The sequence below is a fragment of the Schistocerca nitens genome, chromosome 1 (assembly GCF_023898315.1).
Source record: "Schistocerca nitens isolate TAMUIC-IGC-003100 chromosome 1, iqSchNite1.1, whole genome shotgun sequence".
NCBI lineage: Eukaryota > Metazoa > Arthropoda > Insecta > Orthoptera > Acrididae > Schistocerca > Schistocerca nitens.
Window position 1 is genome coordinate 187909933 of NC_064614.1, and position 17528 is coordinate 187927460.

At 41.6% G+C, this 17528-nt stretch overlaps 1 protein-coding gene across 1 annotated transcript in view; it reads left to right on the top strand.

The window, feature by feature from the left end:
• The window catches only part of LOC126245092 (keratin, type II cytoskeletal 68 kDa, component IB-like), a 79905-nt gene extending 68534 nt beyond the window's left edge, over positions 1–11371 (top strand). Inside the window, exons 2-3 of the mRNA XM_049948289.1 lie at positions 2271–2541; positions 10893–11371. Coding sequence (XP_049804246.1) covers positions 2271–2541; positions 10893–11130 — 509 coding nt within the window. The 3' untranslated portion in view covers positions 11131–11371. The remainder of the gene's footprint in view (positions 1–2270; positions 2542–10892) is intronic.
• Positions 11372–17528: the final 6157 nt, after the last annotated feature.

Sequence of the window (17528 nt, forward strand, 5' to 3'; positions counted from 1 at the left end):
GGCTTGACACTTACAGAGTTATTACATGTTCTCTTGGATCTTGCAGAGCGAAATGAAGTGGGACAAGTATGTAATGGCAGTTGTGGGGAAGGCGGATAGTCGTCTTCGGTCCATTGGTAGAATTTTGGAGACTGCTTATAAAACACTAATACGACCTATTCTTGAGTACTGCTCGAGCGTTTGGGATCCCTATCAGGTCAGATTGAGGGAGGACATAGAAGCACTTCAGAGGCGGGCTACTAGATTTGTTACTGGTAGGTTTGATCACCACGTGAGTGTTATGGAAATGCTTCAGGAACTCTGGTGGGAGTCTCTGGAGGAAAGGAGGCGTTCTTTTCGTGAATCGCTACTGAGGAAGTTTAGAGAACCAGCATTTGAGGCTGACCCCAGTACAGTTTTACTGACGCCAACTTATATTTCGCGGAAAGACCACAAAGATAAGATAAGAGAGACTAGGGCTCGTACAGAGGCATATAGGCAGTCATTTTTCCCTCGTTCTGTTTGGGAGTGGAACAGGGAGAGAAGATGCTAGTTGTGGTACGAGGTACCCTCCGCCACGCGCCGTATGGTGGATTGCGGAGTATGTACGTAGATGCAGATGTAGATGTGGGGCCGTTTGGCGGGCCACAGTCAGGCTGGTATCCCATCGTTGTCTGGGGCGACTCCAGATGTGTCTTAGCTGGTCATCGCGGCTCATTTCGAAGCGGGACTCATCGCTGAAGACAATTCTGCTCCAGTCAATGAGGTTTTAGGCCGAAGACGTGTCTGGAGACGCACCGGACTGTGGTGCAATACCAACCTGACTGTGGCCCTCCATACGGGTGCGCAACCAGGAATGATGGTCTGGGGTTCCATTTCATTTCACAGCAGGACTCCCTTGGTTGGCATCCGCAGCACCCCAGCATAGCTTCATATCGACAATATTCTACACCCCGTTTTGTCTGCTTTCGTGGGAGGGGGGAAAACGGCGAAGCAATATCTGTGCAGTCGCGACGACGGTGGATGTGCGGGCATACCCTCCACTTTCAGTTTGTATAATATTACATTTTCGCAATGTTGTTGTTGTGGTCTTCAGTCCAGAGACTGGTTTGATGCAGCTCTCCATGCTACTCTATACCGTGCAAGCTTCTTCATCTCTCAGTACCTACTGCAACCTACATCATTGTGAATCTGTTTAGTGTATTCATCTCTTGGTCTCCCTCTACGATTTTTACCCTCCGCGCTGCCCTCCAATACTAAATTGGTGATACCCTGATGCCTCAGAATATGCCCTACCAACCGACCCCTTCTTCTAGTCAAGTTATGCCACCAATTTCTCTTCTCCCCAATTCTATTCAGAACCTCCTCATTAGTTATGTGATCTACCCATCTAATCTTCAACATTCTTCTGTAGAACCACATTTCGAAAGCTTCTATTCTCTTCTTGTATAAACTATTTGTCGTCCACGTTTCACTTCCATACTGGCTACACTCCATGCAAATTCTTCCAGAAACGACTTCCTGACACTTAAATCTATACTCGATGTTAACAAATTTCTCTTCTTCACAAATGGTTTCCTTGCCATTGCCAGTCTACATTTTATATCCTCTCTACTTCGACCATCAGTTATTTTGCTCCCCAAATAGCAAAACTCATTTACTACTTTAAGTGTCTCATTTCCTAATCTAATGCCCTCAGCATCACCCGACTTAATTCGACTACATTCCATTATCCTCGTTTTGCTTTTGTTGATGTTCATCTTTTATCCTCCTTTCAAGACACTGTCCATTCCGTTCAACTGCTCTTCCAAGTCCTTTGCTGTCTCTGACAGAATTACAATGTCATCGGTGAACCTCAAAGATTTTATTTCTTCTCCATGCATTTTAATTCCTACTCCAAATTTTTCTTTTGTTTCCTGTACTGGTTGCTCAATATACAGATTGAATAACATCGGGGCGAGGCTACAAGCCTGTCTCACTCCCTTCCCAACCACTGCTTCCCTTTCATGCCCCTCTACTCTTATAACTGCCATCTGGTTTCTGTACAAATTGTAAATAGTCTTTCGCTCCCTGTATTTTACCCCTACCACCTTCAGAATATGCAGCATTTGTTTTGACCACCATAGTATTCTGTTTCCGTTTTTTTTTAATCAAATTGGCACTTAACATTAGTTCCTTTACAATATGTGCGAATATAACATAAATAAGTTTCCCAGTTGTAGCAACATGTGTTTGCGAGACCACTGAAATTTCTGCTTTGAGCAGCTCTTATGAAGTGTGATCTTCCGCAGGAGCGGGCGACGTCTTCGTGTTCCCGGAGCCCCACGTGGTGGCGGCGGCGGCCCCACTGCCCACGGCGTCTGCGTCTGCGGCGGCGGCATCTGAGGCAGCAGGGGGCGGTGTGGGGGCGAGCGCCGTGGCCGAGGGTGGGTTGGCCGGCGCCTCCAGCTTCAGCGGTCCCGGGTTCGCTGCCAGCCACGCCTCCAGCTACGGCGGCGGCGGGGGCGGCGCCTTTAGCTACAGCAGCGGCGCGCACGCTGCCTCCTACAGCTCCAGCTTCGGGTGAGCGTCGGGTGCGGCGGGAGGCGGGAGACCAGGCTCCTTCCCAGGCTCGACAAGCGCTCTCTTCAACCTGCTACCCCTCTCACTCTGTTCACATTCTATACACACTCATCCGAAAAACTGATACAGCCATGGTTATCCTTCTGAAAGATTCGGTCTTCAACAGCATTTTCACACAAGAACATAACACTGTATTCTCTATTACCAGTATATTATTATACAAAATATGCAAGAGCCATAGTACAGCCCATGCGTTGGACACAGTTCCTGATCCGATAAATTACTATTTGTAATCTCCGCTCACCTAGATTAACTGAAATTAGACATAAAAATTAATCGAAGCTGTCGTTATGTCTAAGCCATAGATTTAAAATCCTTCAGTTCTTTAAATTTTTTTTACGACTCATTCAAGTTCACTAGAGTTAGTAGCATAATTGAATTAATTAACATTAGTGCAGAAACAGCAAAATACTCATAAATTATTAATTCTTGCTACTTAATTTCTTAATTTTTTAAATTAAACTTAAAGTTTAAAAAAGGGGCATGTGTTCTCTACCCTGTGCTCCATTTTCTTACCTGACGTCAAGCATGTGAAGTTCTAATTGTTTAGCTTTTCCTCCGTTAATGTGTTTACTATGAAAATTAACCTCAACCACATTACTACAAATTGATGCTTATCCATGTAAGGGAACTCACTGAATAGCCTAGGTAGTTCTGGACGATGAAGCCAGAGCTAGCAATATGATAGTTCCTAAAGAGCTAAATTGTGATTGACAATGTTTATAGTGTATCATAAGATGTAGAACCGTTTCGCTGTCAATCGCAGATCTATCTTTTTCTTAAGCTAATGTATGGCACGAGTTCCTTATTTACAGTAATGTATAATGTTTACATGAATAAAGTGTTCAACTTACAATATTCAAAGAACAAAAGTAATAACATTGTTATTGTAGTGAGATGTCATGCTATATTCATCCTACATTAGTCAAGCATTCCCTTCAAGTACCTTGTGCAGCAGCATTACAACACACGAAGCGCTCCTATCCTAACAGGTAAGAGTCTCTGAAGAAGCAGTAATAGGAGATTTGTTCCCGGGAGCATGAAGTTCACTAGCCTCGTACGCATAGTGTACTGCAATCTCAGCAGCCCATCTACCAGAAACACTCAGCTCACTGAACACTTTACCTACAGTAACTAGGTGATGATGCGCAGTAGCGATGTAGTAAGCTCGTACATGGGAAGACAGCGCTTCGAATATCCATTCGGCTATCGGAATTCACTTTTCCGAAGATATTCCTAAATCGCTGAAACTAAATACCGTAATGGTTCCTCTCCCTCGTCCTTGTCCAATACGAACATGTGCTCCGCATCTGACGATATTTCTGATGGGCTGATTAATCGTGATCTTCCTTTTTTATCTATCGCAACTCATTACCAATTTGACATAGAGTCCCATATACAGGAAATGAGCGTTGGGGAGCAAATGGGTATCAGTGGACGGGATTTGCCCTTGTCTTCCTCGGAACTGTTATGAAGTGTCAAGTGTATGTGTCGTATTGATGAAATGGCTCTGAGCACTATGGGACTCAACTGCTGAGGTCATTAGTACCCTAGAACTTAGAAATAGTTAAACCTAACTAACCTAAGGACATCACAAACATCCATGCCCGAGGCAGGATTCGAACCTGCGACCGTAGCGGTCTTGCGGTTCCAGACTGCAGCGCCTTTAACCGCACGGCCACTTCGGCCGGCCGTATTGATGACTGTGATGAGTGTTTGTACAGTCTAGCGTTGCGGTACTGGTGTTAAGCAAGAAGGGAACGGAGATGATGCTACCGCTGATGGCACATGGTCTCTTCTCCTCTCGGATAGCACCAAGGAGAGCCGCCGGAAGGAACACCATGAACAGTCACTCATGCCCTCAATTCGCGAGACACTGCGGAGAGGTTTGGACTTCAATCCAGTGCACTGGCGCAAAGACTGATGAACAGGAACTTTGCACCACCACCTCTCCTCCCCTTGCCGGCCAAACACTGACATTTAAAATTTTCCACCACCAGGATTCTAACCTACTTGTCTCCGTGTCGAGCGCCACCGGACAAGCATGGGTTAGTGACCTAGGAGAGGGAGATAGGTAACATAGACCTGTACAGAGAGAAAAAAAAGAGTGCCACTCAGTTCAATTAACTAGATTCACTCAATAAATACGCTGTAGTTTATTCAAGACGACAACTTTCAACATTCATTGCCGTCATCTTTAGGTCTTTAACATCTTTTTGTTGTAAAATATATTCATTTTTCGTTGAACTTCACGCACAAGATGTCAAGTGACTGAAACGCAGCACATTACAAACGTTTGTCATTGCTGAAATATTTAATAACATGACGTGCTGAGTTTTATCCACTTGACATCTTGTGCATGAGGTTCAGTGTAAAGTGAGCATATTTTACAACAAAAAGATTTTAAAGCAATGACTGTTGAAACCTGTCGTCTTAAATAAAGAAATTTTTATGCGATCTTTGCTTTTGAATGGTTTTTAACAACTAAAACAGATAGCCCTGCAACACTCTGAAAATGAGGAAATACAGTGTAGTTTATTCGCTGGGCAGATTCCCAGCGAGGAATACAAAATCATAGCAAACCATTTTCAACGGCTTCAAACATGAACGAAGATTTCAACTGAAATTACTCTACAATAAAGTATAAACCAAAGAAATATTTCAATGTATTATTTATTTTTCTTAAATCTTGCACCCTGATTTCACTCAGTCCATTTATGTTATACTCTGCTTACTCTAAATTAGTCTAACACGGTTTACACAATCACAATACGGGTAAGGCACAGACATCTGTTTTTTTTCTCTGCGTAAGAGTTCCGTTGAAATCTCAGTGAATTTCGCATACTTTTAAGTCTTCATAGTCTCGGGAGGATAGACGTAGAAAAATGTCTTACTCTAGTCTGAACCTGGCCGATGGACTTCAACTCGACCAGCTTCGTCCTTCCGCAACGGTTTGAACGCTATGAGATTGTGTTCCGATTTCCTAGCTTATCTATATCTATACCCTGCAACCAACCTTATGGTGTCCAAGAGACTCCCAAGTATCCGCTGTTTGCTTTTGATGAACAGGACAAAAAACGCCCTCGATATAAAGTTCCTGCTACGTAAGTCGCAACAAATTAAAGCACAGTCTGCCGTGCGGGATTAGCCTAGCGGTCTAAGGCGCTGCAGTCACTGACTGTGCGGCTCGTCCCGGCGGAGGCTCGAGTCCTCCCTCGGGCATGGGTGTGTGTGTTTGTCCTTAGAATAATTTAGGTTAAGTTGTGTGTAAGCTTAGGGACTGATGACCTTAGCAGGTAAGTCCCATAAGATCTCACACACATCTGAACATTTGAAAGCTCAGTCTAGCAATCATGCTAATACCAAGGCATGTAGTGTAGCCTGGTGCAAGCCCTTCTAGCAGGCACAATTGTAACAACTTCTGTATCATTGTATTGAGTGTAAAATAAGTCGTGGTGGTGACTGATACGTGCATATGTAGTGTGTAGTACCATGAATGTGTCGTTGTTGATGCTGACGATAACGAAAAAGAGATAGGATGTCAGTGCCGACGTACAGCCTGCCGCTCTCGAACAGCAAAAAGGGGTTCGCAGGGTCCGACGACCACCCAGCTAACGGATCAGCATCACAGCCACGGACCCTCACTCAATGAGACATTGTGGAGGGGTTTTGAATTTCTCCCAGAACGCTGGCGCAAACTCTGGTGATAATGATCAGGAATTTTACGCCACTACCTCTTTGCCGACAAAATTCTGGCTATGAAAATAACTTCCACGATCAGGATTCGATTGAGTTACCTCAAAGTTGAGCACCACCACGAAAGAATGTGTTAGTGATCTCTACTGAGGAGGCTTCTTTTGCTGTAATTTACCTAGAAGAGTTGCATTTTAACTGTAATTTGACGCAACTTATATGCCGAGTACTACATATTATTTGTCTCTGCTGCGCAAATCAAACAGGTCACTAATACTGTAGTTAATTCCTAGTAGAAATTTTGCTGCCATGACACTGTTGTAGTTTCAAAAGATCATTAGAACAGCACCGACCCTTCTCTCCCAAGATGCTTCACCCAGTCTTCTTGATGTAGGCCATTCGCGATTTCCTGAAGTCTCCTAAGGTGAATGCCATATTCTGTGAAAAGGATCTTGCCGATTTCCTATCCGAGCTAGTGTTTCTAATGATCTCGACATCGAAGGGACATTACACTTTAGGCTTGTTTTCCTCCTTTATTTCTCCAAAATTCACTTTCTACCTATCATTGTGTTTATTCATTCTGGGACTGCAGGCAGTAAGCTCTGGCCAGAACCCAAAATGACGACATATTGCTGTAACATTTTCTCTGATTGGTTGTCTTCTTTACTTCTCCACATTTTCAAAGTGATAATTTCATACAACCATCTCCTTCAAAGTATCTGCATCCATTTCCTCGCTCTAATTATCGCTGAATTACCTGCCGTTTACTGTCGCTTCCAAGTCGATGTTCCTATTGTGGTTTCACAAGCATGGCGTCACATATGATTTGATTTCATACAAACAAGTATAATGGTGTGTCACAGAACCATTGATACGAACGAAACGCCTATATTCATTTCACCTACAGAGTTTCGCAGAAAGGCATACGTTGTCTCAGTGAGATGTATTTCTTCTTCTTCTTCACCAGTTTCTGACAAGTGAGTGCATATCACTATCAATTTATTCGGCCGTGTAGTAGATTACTATGTAGTTGAAACTCAATTACGAATGCAGCTTCAAAAATTAGCTAGACGAATAACATGATGGTCTATTGTATATTTATTGAGTTTCATGCGATTAAAAGAGATTATAAACTGTATGTTTTAGTTTTTCTAAGCCTTGGTAAATAATAAATAATATTTATGATCCATCTACAAATAAATGTCACTTCCGATACATGTATACTGGGAATTTAATTTCGTTCTGCTATTACATCCAGTCTGCTAAATGAAATCTCACGTAGTATAACTGATGTCGTACGGACAGAGATTACAAACGAGAAGAATGTTCATCATGAAAATTTTTGACGAGCATCTAATTTCGTACGCACTGGGACTGCCAAAGGAGTCGGTTCTATTTTTATTTGCTTATAATCATTTATTAATGTAAAGCTATTTTCCAGCATAATTTTACTAGGAACTAATAGTTATCAGCAAGATAATTGACAGCAGTACAGCAGTTTTTCTTCATATTTCGTGAATACGATGTGATTGCTTTACGACAATACAAGAATTGCTTTTTCATTGAAAATGACATCAATAGAGTATCGCCGTCCGAAGTGGCCGTGCGGTTAAAGGCGCTGCAGTCTGGAACCGCGAGACCGCTACGGTCGCAGGTTCGAATCCTACCTCGGGCATGGATGTTTGTGATGTCCTTAGGTTAGTTAGGTTTAACTAGTTCTAAGTTCTAGGGGACTAATGACCTCAGCAGTTGAGTCCCATAGTGCTCAGAGCCATTTGAACCAATAGAGTATCGGCAAGCAATTCAGCGCGACTGTTGGTGTCTCTGTCCTTGTAACAGGGGTGCATACTGCTGTCTTTTCATTGTTAAGCTCAGCTATTCGCAAAATGAAATGTACTTGTTGCTAATTTTGATTTCTTTATTGGTAGTAGTTAGGCTGTGATAGCTTCTTTACGTGCAAGAAACAGGAATGGACGACATTATCATAGCCTCATACTGTTTTACGAGTACCTGTTGGCGTTCTTCTACATCTACATATACATCCATACTCCGCAAGCCACCTGACGGTGTGTGGCGGAGGGTACCTTGAGTACCTATCGGTTCTCCCTTCTATTCCAGTCTCGTATTGTTCGTGGAAAGAAGGATTGTCAGTATGCCTCTGTGTGGGCTCTAATCTCTCTGATTTTATCCTCATGGTCTCTTCGCGAGATATACGTAGGAGGGAGCAATATACTGCTTGACTCCTCGGTGAAGGTATGTTCTCGAAACTTCAACAAAAGCCCGTATCGAGCTACTGAGCGTCTCTCCTGCAGAGTCTTCGATTACTAAATGATCCTGTAACGAAGCGCGCTGCTCTCCGTTGGATCTTCTCCATCTCTTCTATCAACCCTATCTGGTACGGATCCCGCACTGCTGAGCAGTATTCAAGCAGTGGACGAACAAGCGTACTGTAACGTACTTCCTTTGTTTTCGGATTGCATTTCCTTAGGATTCTTCCAATGAATCTCAGTCTGGCGTCTGCTTTACCGACGATCAACTTCATATGATCATTCCATTTTAAATCACTCCTAATGAGTACTCCCAGATAATTTATGGAATTAACTGCTTCCAGTTGCTGACCTGCTGTATTGCAGCTAAATGATAAGGGATCTTTCTATGTATTCGCAGCACATTACACTTGTCTACATTGAGATTCAATTGCCATTCCCTGCACCATGCGTCAATTCGCTGCAGATCCTCCTGCATTTCAGTACAATTTAGCATTGTTATAACCTCTCAATATACCACAGCATCATCCGCAAAAAGCCTCAGTGAACTTCCGATGTTATCCACAAGGTCATTTATGTATATTGTGAATAGCAACGGTCCTACGACAATCCCCTGCGGCACACCTGAAATCACTCTTACTTCGGAAGACTTCTCTCCATTGAGAATGACATGCTGCGTTCTGTTATGTAGGAACTCTTCAATCCAATCACACAATTGGTCTGATAGTCCATATGCTCTTTGTTCATTTAACGACTGTGGGGAACTATCAAACGCCTTGCGGAAGTCAAGAAACACGGCATCAACCGGGGACCTGTGTCTATGGCCCTCTGAGTCTCGTGGACGAATATCGCGAGCTGGGTTTCAGACGATCGTCTTTTCGAAACCCTTGCTGATTCCTACAGAGTAGATTTCTAGTCTCCAGAAAAGTCATTATACTCGAACATAATACGTGTTCCAAAACTCTACAACTGATAGACGTTAGAGATATAGGTCTATAGTTATGCACATTTGTTCGACGTCCCTTTTTGAAAACGGGGATGACCTGTGCCCTTTTCCAATCTTTTGGAACGCTACGCTCTTCTAGAGACCTACGGTACACCGCTGCAAGAAGGGCGGCAAGTTCCTTCGCGTACTCTGTGTAAAATCGAACTGGTATCCCATCAGGTCCAGCGGCCTTTCCTCTTTTGAGCGATTTTAATTGTTTCTCTATCCCTCTGTCGTCTATTTCGATATCTACCATTTTGTCATCTGTGCGACAATCTAGAGAAGGAACTACAGTGCAGTCTTCCTCTGTGAAACAGCTTTGGAAAAAGACATTTAGTATTTCGGCCTTTAGTCTGTCGTCCTCTGTTTCAGTACCATTTTGGTCACAGAGTGTCTGGACGTTTTGTTTTGATCCACCTACCGCTTTGACATAAGACCAAAATTTCCTACGATTTTCTGCCAAGTCAGTACATAGAACTTTACTTTCGAATTCATTGAACGCCTCTCTCAGACCTCCTCACACTACATTTCGCTTCGCGTAATTTTTGTTTGTCTGCAAGGCTTTGGCTATGTTTATGTTTGCTGTGAAGTTCCCTTTGCTTCCGCAGCAGTTTTCTAACTCGGTTGTTGTACCACGGTGGCTCTTTTCCATCTCTTACGATCTTGCTTGGGTTATATGGCTGACGGTTCTCTGACTGTTCTGTCGTTTCGGCAGGACGAGTGGCTATGCACTGTCAAAGGTTCTCCATCAAATTGCTCGCCACCGGTGGTGGTTAATGTAACTTTGAGAAATCACATGCGAATACGGACAGATAGCATTTGTGGGTTGTGTCAGTGCAGTCTTCCTCTGCGAAACCACACTGATCATTTTGTATTTCTGTTGTGTCTTAAACCAGGAAAAATATCATTGTCGTTTATCTGTGAAGGCTGCATTTACAACTGGACAAAACGTTTTAAGTGTTAGTCATAGACGTTTCACGTCCTTTATTTCTTTAAGCACCATCATGCTTCTATGTTGCAACTGATTTCAAATCCTAATGATTTATGTTAGTAGAGATTAACAACCTTATGGGATGATTTTTAAGGCACTTGGCTGTACTGAAGAAGGGTACTTCTTTAATGTTCTCTTCTTTGTAATTCTGTATTTGTATTAATATAACAAAATAGTCGTTCGAAATTAAAAAAAAAATCAAGAAAAAACTGGAAAATGTAATTCTGATCAAACAGGTTGACGTTTAATCGTTTCAGAACGTAGATGTATCCCAGTTTCAGACTAACGGCCGTGTTTTCAGACCGATCTCTGAACAGTGTACGCTAACACAGGCGCCGCCTCCGCCGTGTTTCAGGCCGGCGGGGGCGGCGGTCCATCACTCGGCCAGCTTCAGCTTCAGCCACAGCCAGGGCCTCGGCCACGGCCAGCAGCAGTTCCCGCAGCTGCCGCCAGAGTTCGTACGCCGTCGCGGCTCGTCTTCCAACCCAGCGTTGAAATCTCCGGAGCTATTGCGGCGACTGATGCGACGCCTATCTACTGCCAGGCGAAACGCCACGACATTTCTACGAAGGGCAGCGGCCTCGTCTCATTGACAACTGCTGTGCTAGGAAAAATGTCTCCATGCTCAAGCTTTTTTTTTTTTTTTTTTTTTTAAATTTAATTCCTGCTACGTAGTAGTTACCATCACAAGTTACCGAAGAAAACCTCAAGTTGACCAAAGCTGTAAATGTAAGCAAAGCACCCGCAGGTGTTGCAACTCACTGCCATAACTCCAACGTTGTGTTCAGCCTCTCACCATTTAAGCATAAATAAATAGCATTGCTCAAATTTTAATACATGATTTGCAACATAACCCTACCGTCTAATTTTTATACTTATATTTTTAGCGTGTTTTTAAAGCGAGACAATTCCGTCATTCGTAATAAAAGATGTGCTCCCATCTTATTCTCAGTTAGTGTATGTTTTCTTAGCACGTTTGTTGTTCCGAATTAGTCGAACTTAAACTAAAACAGGCGTTTAGAGACAATGTTTTTAAAACGTTGTTGCAGTCGGGGTATGTATATAGTGTATACCATTCGTGACTCTAAACACTTTTTCTCTGACAGGATACATAAACAGATATCGACGATATTTCTAGTCTAGAACAACCAGCAACGTTGCTCAGAAGTCAGTGGTATCAGACGCAGTGCTGGACCAATTCCATAATGACCAATTTCTGTATGAAATTTTCCCCCCGTGTGCCGCCTATCAAACAAACAAAAACAACTGTAACACTGTCTCTCTGTTATGTCTCTGATTGAGTTAATAAATTTAATAAATTATCCATTGATTCATTCTGATTAATTGCATTTTTTGCAATATCCTATCAAGCTTTCGCCGCATACATATGTAAGTTACCAGTGCACCTTTTTAGAGTACATTTTGTAAAAAAAAAAAAAATAAAAAATAAAAAAAATGTTATTGAGTACGTACCTTATAAGTCGTTTTAAATTTTAATGGTCGAAGAGTAAAGTCTGGTTGCTTAGTTTCCTCCAAATAATCCAGAAATAATTCTTTGGTTTTCGTTATCGACCCTTGTGCAGCTGAAATATGTGATCTATACTTGAGGAGGAAGTTTTTCGCGTTTTATTTATAATACCATCATCAAAGCCTCTTATTACAATAGACAATGTCGAGGGCTTTCTCCGCTTGCAAAAATAGTCTGAAGGCGTTTGTAAATGTAACGTACTTGGAGCAAGTGGTAGCCTTTGATAAGGCACTATTCTTTCATAATGGAGGAGCATGGTTCAAATTCACGTCCTGTTACCCACACTTCTGTTTCCCGAGGACTCCGTAAGGCACGTAAGGCATGATTATTAGAATGGTTCCTGCCTACTTCGCTTTTAACTAGATCGAAGCCATTCGTTTAAGCCTATTATCCCTGTGCCTGAAGTAAATGTTTCTTATACTGATCACTGTTCATTGTATTCTATTATTCAGTACACGCTGGATCATATAATCTGTTAAACTTAAATACAGTTATTTCCAGATTCTTTATACAACGTGTCAGAAACTATCATGGTCAAAAGTATGCAGACTGCAGAAGATCATGTTTTGGGTTAAGGAAATAATGGACGGAATGAATATTTCAGGTGTTACGAGGTATCTGATTATCTACCCATGGGAGACTCGGTTGTGTATGTTTCATTCCCATGTCGACGTTGACGATACGCCCACGGTGGAACTGCCACTGTTTACGGTTCATGGCTTGTCTAAGATGGAGCGTTACTTGCTATAGGAATTTATAGACTTGCATTTATAGACTTTCATGTATCTGCAGCTGGTAGCTGTAGCGTCCGAACAGTCAGACAATATGCAATATTTGCATTTAACATTTATCTGCACTGATGGTCTATTAGTTACCTTATTAAATGAACTGTATATTACTTTACATTTCTGTAACACTTTGTACAGAAATAAATAAATCTGTATTGCTATTTCATAAAATACCTAGTATACGCTTAAGACAAAAAATAAAAAATTAAAAATAACTTTGGCTTGAGAAATTGTAAGAATTTGACATATGATCATTTGATCAGGAAGGGAAAAAAAAAGGAAGAACACAGGATAGAATGTGTAAGCTCCCACCAGACGCAAGGGTCTCAGCTGCACACATCGGGTCGTTCGCCTTTGGGTGGTATACAGATTTCCAATACTAATGACTGGCTGTAGGAAAGCATCTCCAGATTAACGTGCGGTCAATACCTTAAGCCTCTTTTCTGTGCTATTCTGATCTAACTTCAATTGTATTCTAACACAACCCTTGTTTTCTTCTACATGTATGGCTAGTGTATTTCATTTCTATTTGTACCCGTTTTAACGAGCCCATTATAGGCGTAGCCCCCCCCCCTCCCCCCACAGACATAACAAATGTACAGAGAAAACTTTAGTTACATGCTTCATCTGAATTGGAAAAAAAATATCGCCGTGGATGGAAACTTGCGAGAGAATGGATCATTCGTGACACGAAGACTTGATCAGCGTTCTCCAGAAGCACAACAGAATTTAAGCAGATGGTGTAGAGTTGTGTGAGAGGATTCATCAATGTGCAAGCATCGACTTGGACTTAAAATGCATACTCCGAAGAATACAGTGTGGAGAGAATTGGTGGAGAAACAGTTACCCTTCTATCTTAAGAAATGAGTGCAAGCATTGAGATAAATCGATACTGAACATCGAGAATAGGTCAATGGATTATATTATAATGTATGCATTCTGGCTGACGTTGGCCATTCCGCACGGTTGCTATCTGCTATGACGCCTAAGCCCGGCATATGACGAAAAAATATTAATTTGCTTCCATTATTGCCCTAACTCAAAGTACTCAGCGTGGAGATCTTTGCCACATGCATAATTTTAATCCTGAAGATTTGGTTAGACATGCGTCAGATATCGTTTGCGTTTTCAACAAGTGATAGAAAATAAAGGAGATGCAATTTCTTTATTTGCTACATAAATGAAAAAGTTATTTAGAAAAAGATTTACAAATTTCATCAGTGATGTACGAGAGGGCTTGGAATCATGAATGTATTGATATGTTGTGTGATGTGACTTGTAGCGAAGCGTTTTGCGGATAGGTGCACAGCTCTCTTTCTTGATGTTTATGCGCCGGATCTAGTGATACTGCGTTGTGCTGGCAATCTTGTATACTTCCCACGACACTTGCGAAATATTCCCCTGCAGGAGATAACAAATATATTACTGTACTCCTCTTTCGAAAGGCTCTTTAAAGCTTTGGAAAGTTACAGAAATGCCCAGTTCCATTTAGCAACCGCGATTACTTCATAATTTTGCCAAAGTTATTAACTGGTTCTGCAGAAATGGATTAGATTTAGATTTTGAAGAAACGCAGGACATCCCGTTTCCGACTGTCAGAGCTACTATGGATGTAGGTTGCAAACAAAATCATAATAAACTGGTTAAGAAGGTCTTGAGATGTATGTCAATGAGAAATTGAAGAAAAAAATGTTTTGTAAACTAACTCTGCTACTTTTGTCATAAGAATAATGGGAAGTACGTAAGTCAATATATTCTGAATATATTTTGTACATTTTAATTCAAAAAATGCTTCAAATGGCTCTGAGCACTATGGGACTTAACTTCTGAGGTCATCAGTCTCCTAGAACTTAGAACTACTTAAACCTAACTAACCTAAGGACATCACACACATCCATGCCCGAGGCAGGATTCGAACCTGCGACCGTAGCGGTCACGCGGTTCCAGACTGAAGCGCCTATAACCGCACGGCCACATCGGCCGGCGTACATTTTAATTCACTGATGTTCTGATGATAAAATTCTAGTGTAACTCCTCACTTAGTCCACTTTGGCTTGAATTATTTTTTCTGTTTGATTTTGGGCGATCATGTAAAATGTACTTAAAGTTATTTGTTTGAGATATCCTTCCTATAATTTTTGAATGTACACCAATGGTTTCGGCAGGGAACATTGTTCCCTAATGCCCAAATGTGAACACCAAGAATGAGAGGGATTGCACAAGTAAGAAAGAAAAAAAACATTTTTTTCAGTATTATTCATTTATTTAGTAAAACAAAAGCTAATACGGGAACGAAGTTTTTCCGCGACGGCACTTATATGTAAAACATTCGGTTTTCTTGCCGCATCAATTCTGAATAAAAACTGAAGCTTTCGATGATTACCTCCATCGTCATCGTCAGGAGCAACTGACTGTCTTCACTGCTGCTGTGGTAGCCTTTTTATAGCCGGTGGACGGCTTCTGATTGGTCGGCTTATGATTGGTTGGCGATTACATACTGCTGTCGCAGACGGTGTCAATGTGTGCGCCGGTGGCGCTACCGCTTCCGTTGGAACGTAAACCTCGGAACGAACGTCTCTGCTGCTTCTCTGCATCAAGCTTTAGTACAAATATTTATTACCTACGTCCCACCAATAGTTAATTCTTCGAATGTTAATCCTTGAAACAATACTCTTGAAGAGTTAATTTACATTTTTCGCATGCCTTCTGTTTTTTCCCCATCCTCCATGTTTGGATGCATTTCAAATCCAGTGGCCAATGTTGTAAAAGCGAACTGTGTCGATATTCCTCTTTAGCAATTTTTTCGGTGTTTTAGCTCTTCCTTCTGGCGTTAGTGGTCCATCGTACTTTTGAAAATATACTTGTACTATGTTCTTTCTAAATGAGAATTATTATTTATATTTTTCCTATAAAGTTCCCATGCAATTTGCGTTGACACGTCAAGACAGAAAATAAATATTGGCCCCCACCATTTTTTTTAATCATACAGATGTACGAAAATACGAAATATTTTAGTCCATCCGATCTACGCCGGCCATAAAACGGTTATACGCTTGGACTACATTCGGCTGTTTAACTACTACTCTTTACTTTTCAGCCTGGGTCCAACTGCAGGCTTCTCTGATGGTGTGAACAGGTTTACATGTTCATATGAGATGATCTGGTAGGTTGTTGTTGTTGTTCCCAGTAGCTATCAGTGATCTCGATTGTTTTTCTCTTCTGTAGTCGAAGCTACTGCGAGGGAACTTCGCTATTTTGTTTGGATCATCCGTAGGGCAGTTCTGTATTCTATTGCTCATTATTGTACCCCTGAATCTCATTCAATTTTCTCTCTCAATTTTTTGGCCAAATAAATTGAGGAAAAAAAAGTCTGACCAGATTTTGTATGGAGCTGGTGGAAAGTCTTTCACTAGTTCCAGAATAACATGCTCACCTAAGCTGATGATGTTCAGCATATCAATATCTTATCGGCTGTAAGGAACAAATTGTACTATGTATCCAAGTGGCCTACAGAGACACTACTACTTGAAGCGAAATCTTATGCAGTTACACTTCTTTGCTCGATGACTGCCATAATGTGATACCATACTCTCGTCAACTGTTAGATGAGACAAGAAGTGATCATTCAGAAGCCTTATCGGGGGTGAAAACTTACCAGATCGATTGCCTGATGGTATTTCGGAGTTATTAGCACAGTGGACTAATTGTTTTATTGTTTAAAATCTTTTGGGGTGCATTGCTGGACTGTGTCGACTTCCCACAGCATTCTACAGCTATGAACGGTTATGTACCCTGACGGAAACAAAATTGCCTAGGAACCTCCGAGTTCGTCACATGAAATTGCTAAACTATGGTCACCTTCATGATAACGTTTCTCGAAGGTGATTCAATATACTATCGTCAAAAAAGACTTCAAAGCACTCAACAAGATTAGAGGAGATATCGTTTCCTTGCAGTGGAGTAAACTGATTGAAATTGGGAGTAATGTCAGCTTTCTCCCAATCATAAGAAGATGAGTGATCTCCTGAGCAACGTTTAGTATTACTTTCATATTTATTAGAATGAGATTCTGGTTCAGGTGGAGCAGTTCTGTCGATATATTCTGCTCTGTCAGGTCTGATGGCTTTTACTTCAGTTGCTGCTAAACTAAAATGAGTAACAACTTTGTAAACATACAATAACCATCAGACGGCAAACATGTTCGATCCCGAGCAGCCGTGCGGTTTAGGGCGCCGTGTCACGGATTGTGCGGTCCCTCCCGCCGGAGGTTTGAGTCCTCCCTAGGGCATGGGTGTGTGTGTTGTTCTTAGCATACATTAGTTTAAGTAGTGTTTAAGTCTAGGGGACCGATGACCTCAGCAGTTTGGTTCCTTAGGAATTCACACACATTTCAAATTTGATCCAGAGCACTAAGAATAAACTTAGATTCCAAGCAGTGTAAAAAGAATTTCACAATTTAATAACCATTACATGACTCGAAATAAACGAAAACTTAAAGAATATTGTTCCATTTGGGAACATCGGGCAAAAATGGGTTTGGCAAATGGTGTTTATTGCACAAAAGAAAATAGGATTATATGTAGATTTCATATACGTACATCTTGAGGGCATTTTTTAAACAATTTATATCCTCGCAGTACATTTACTCACTTACGAAAAGTATGACAGTAATATG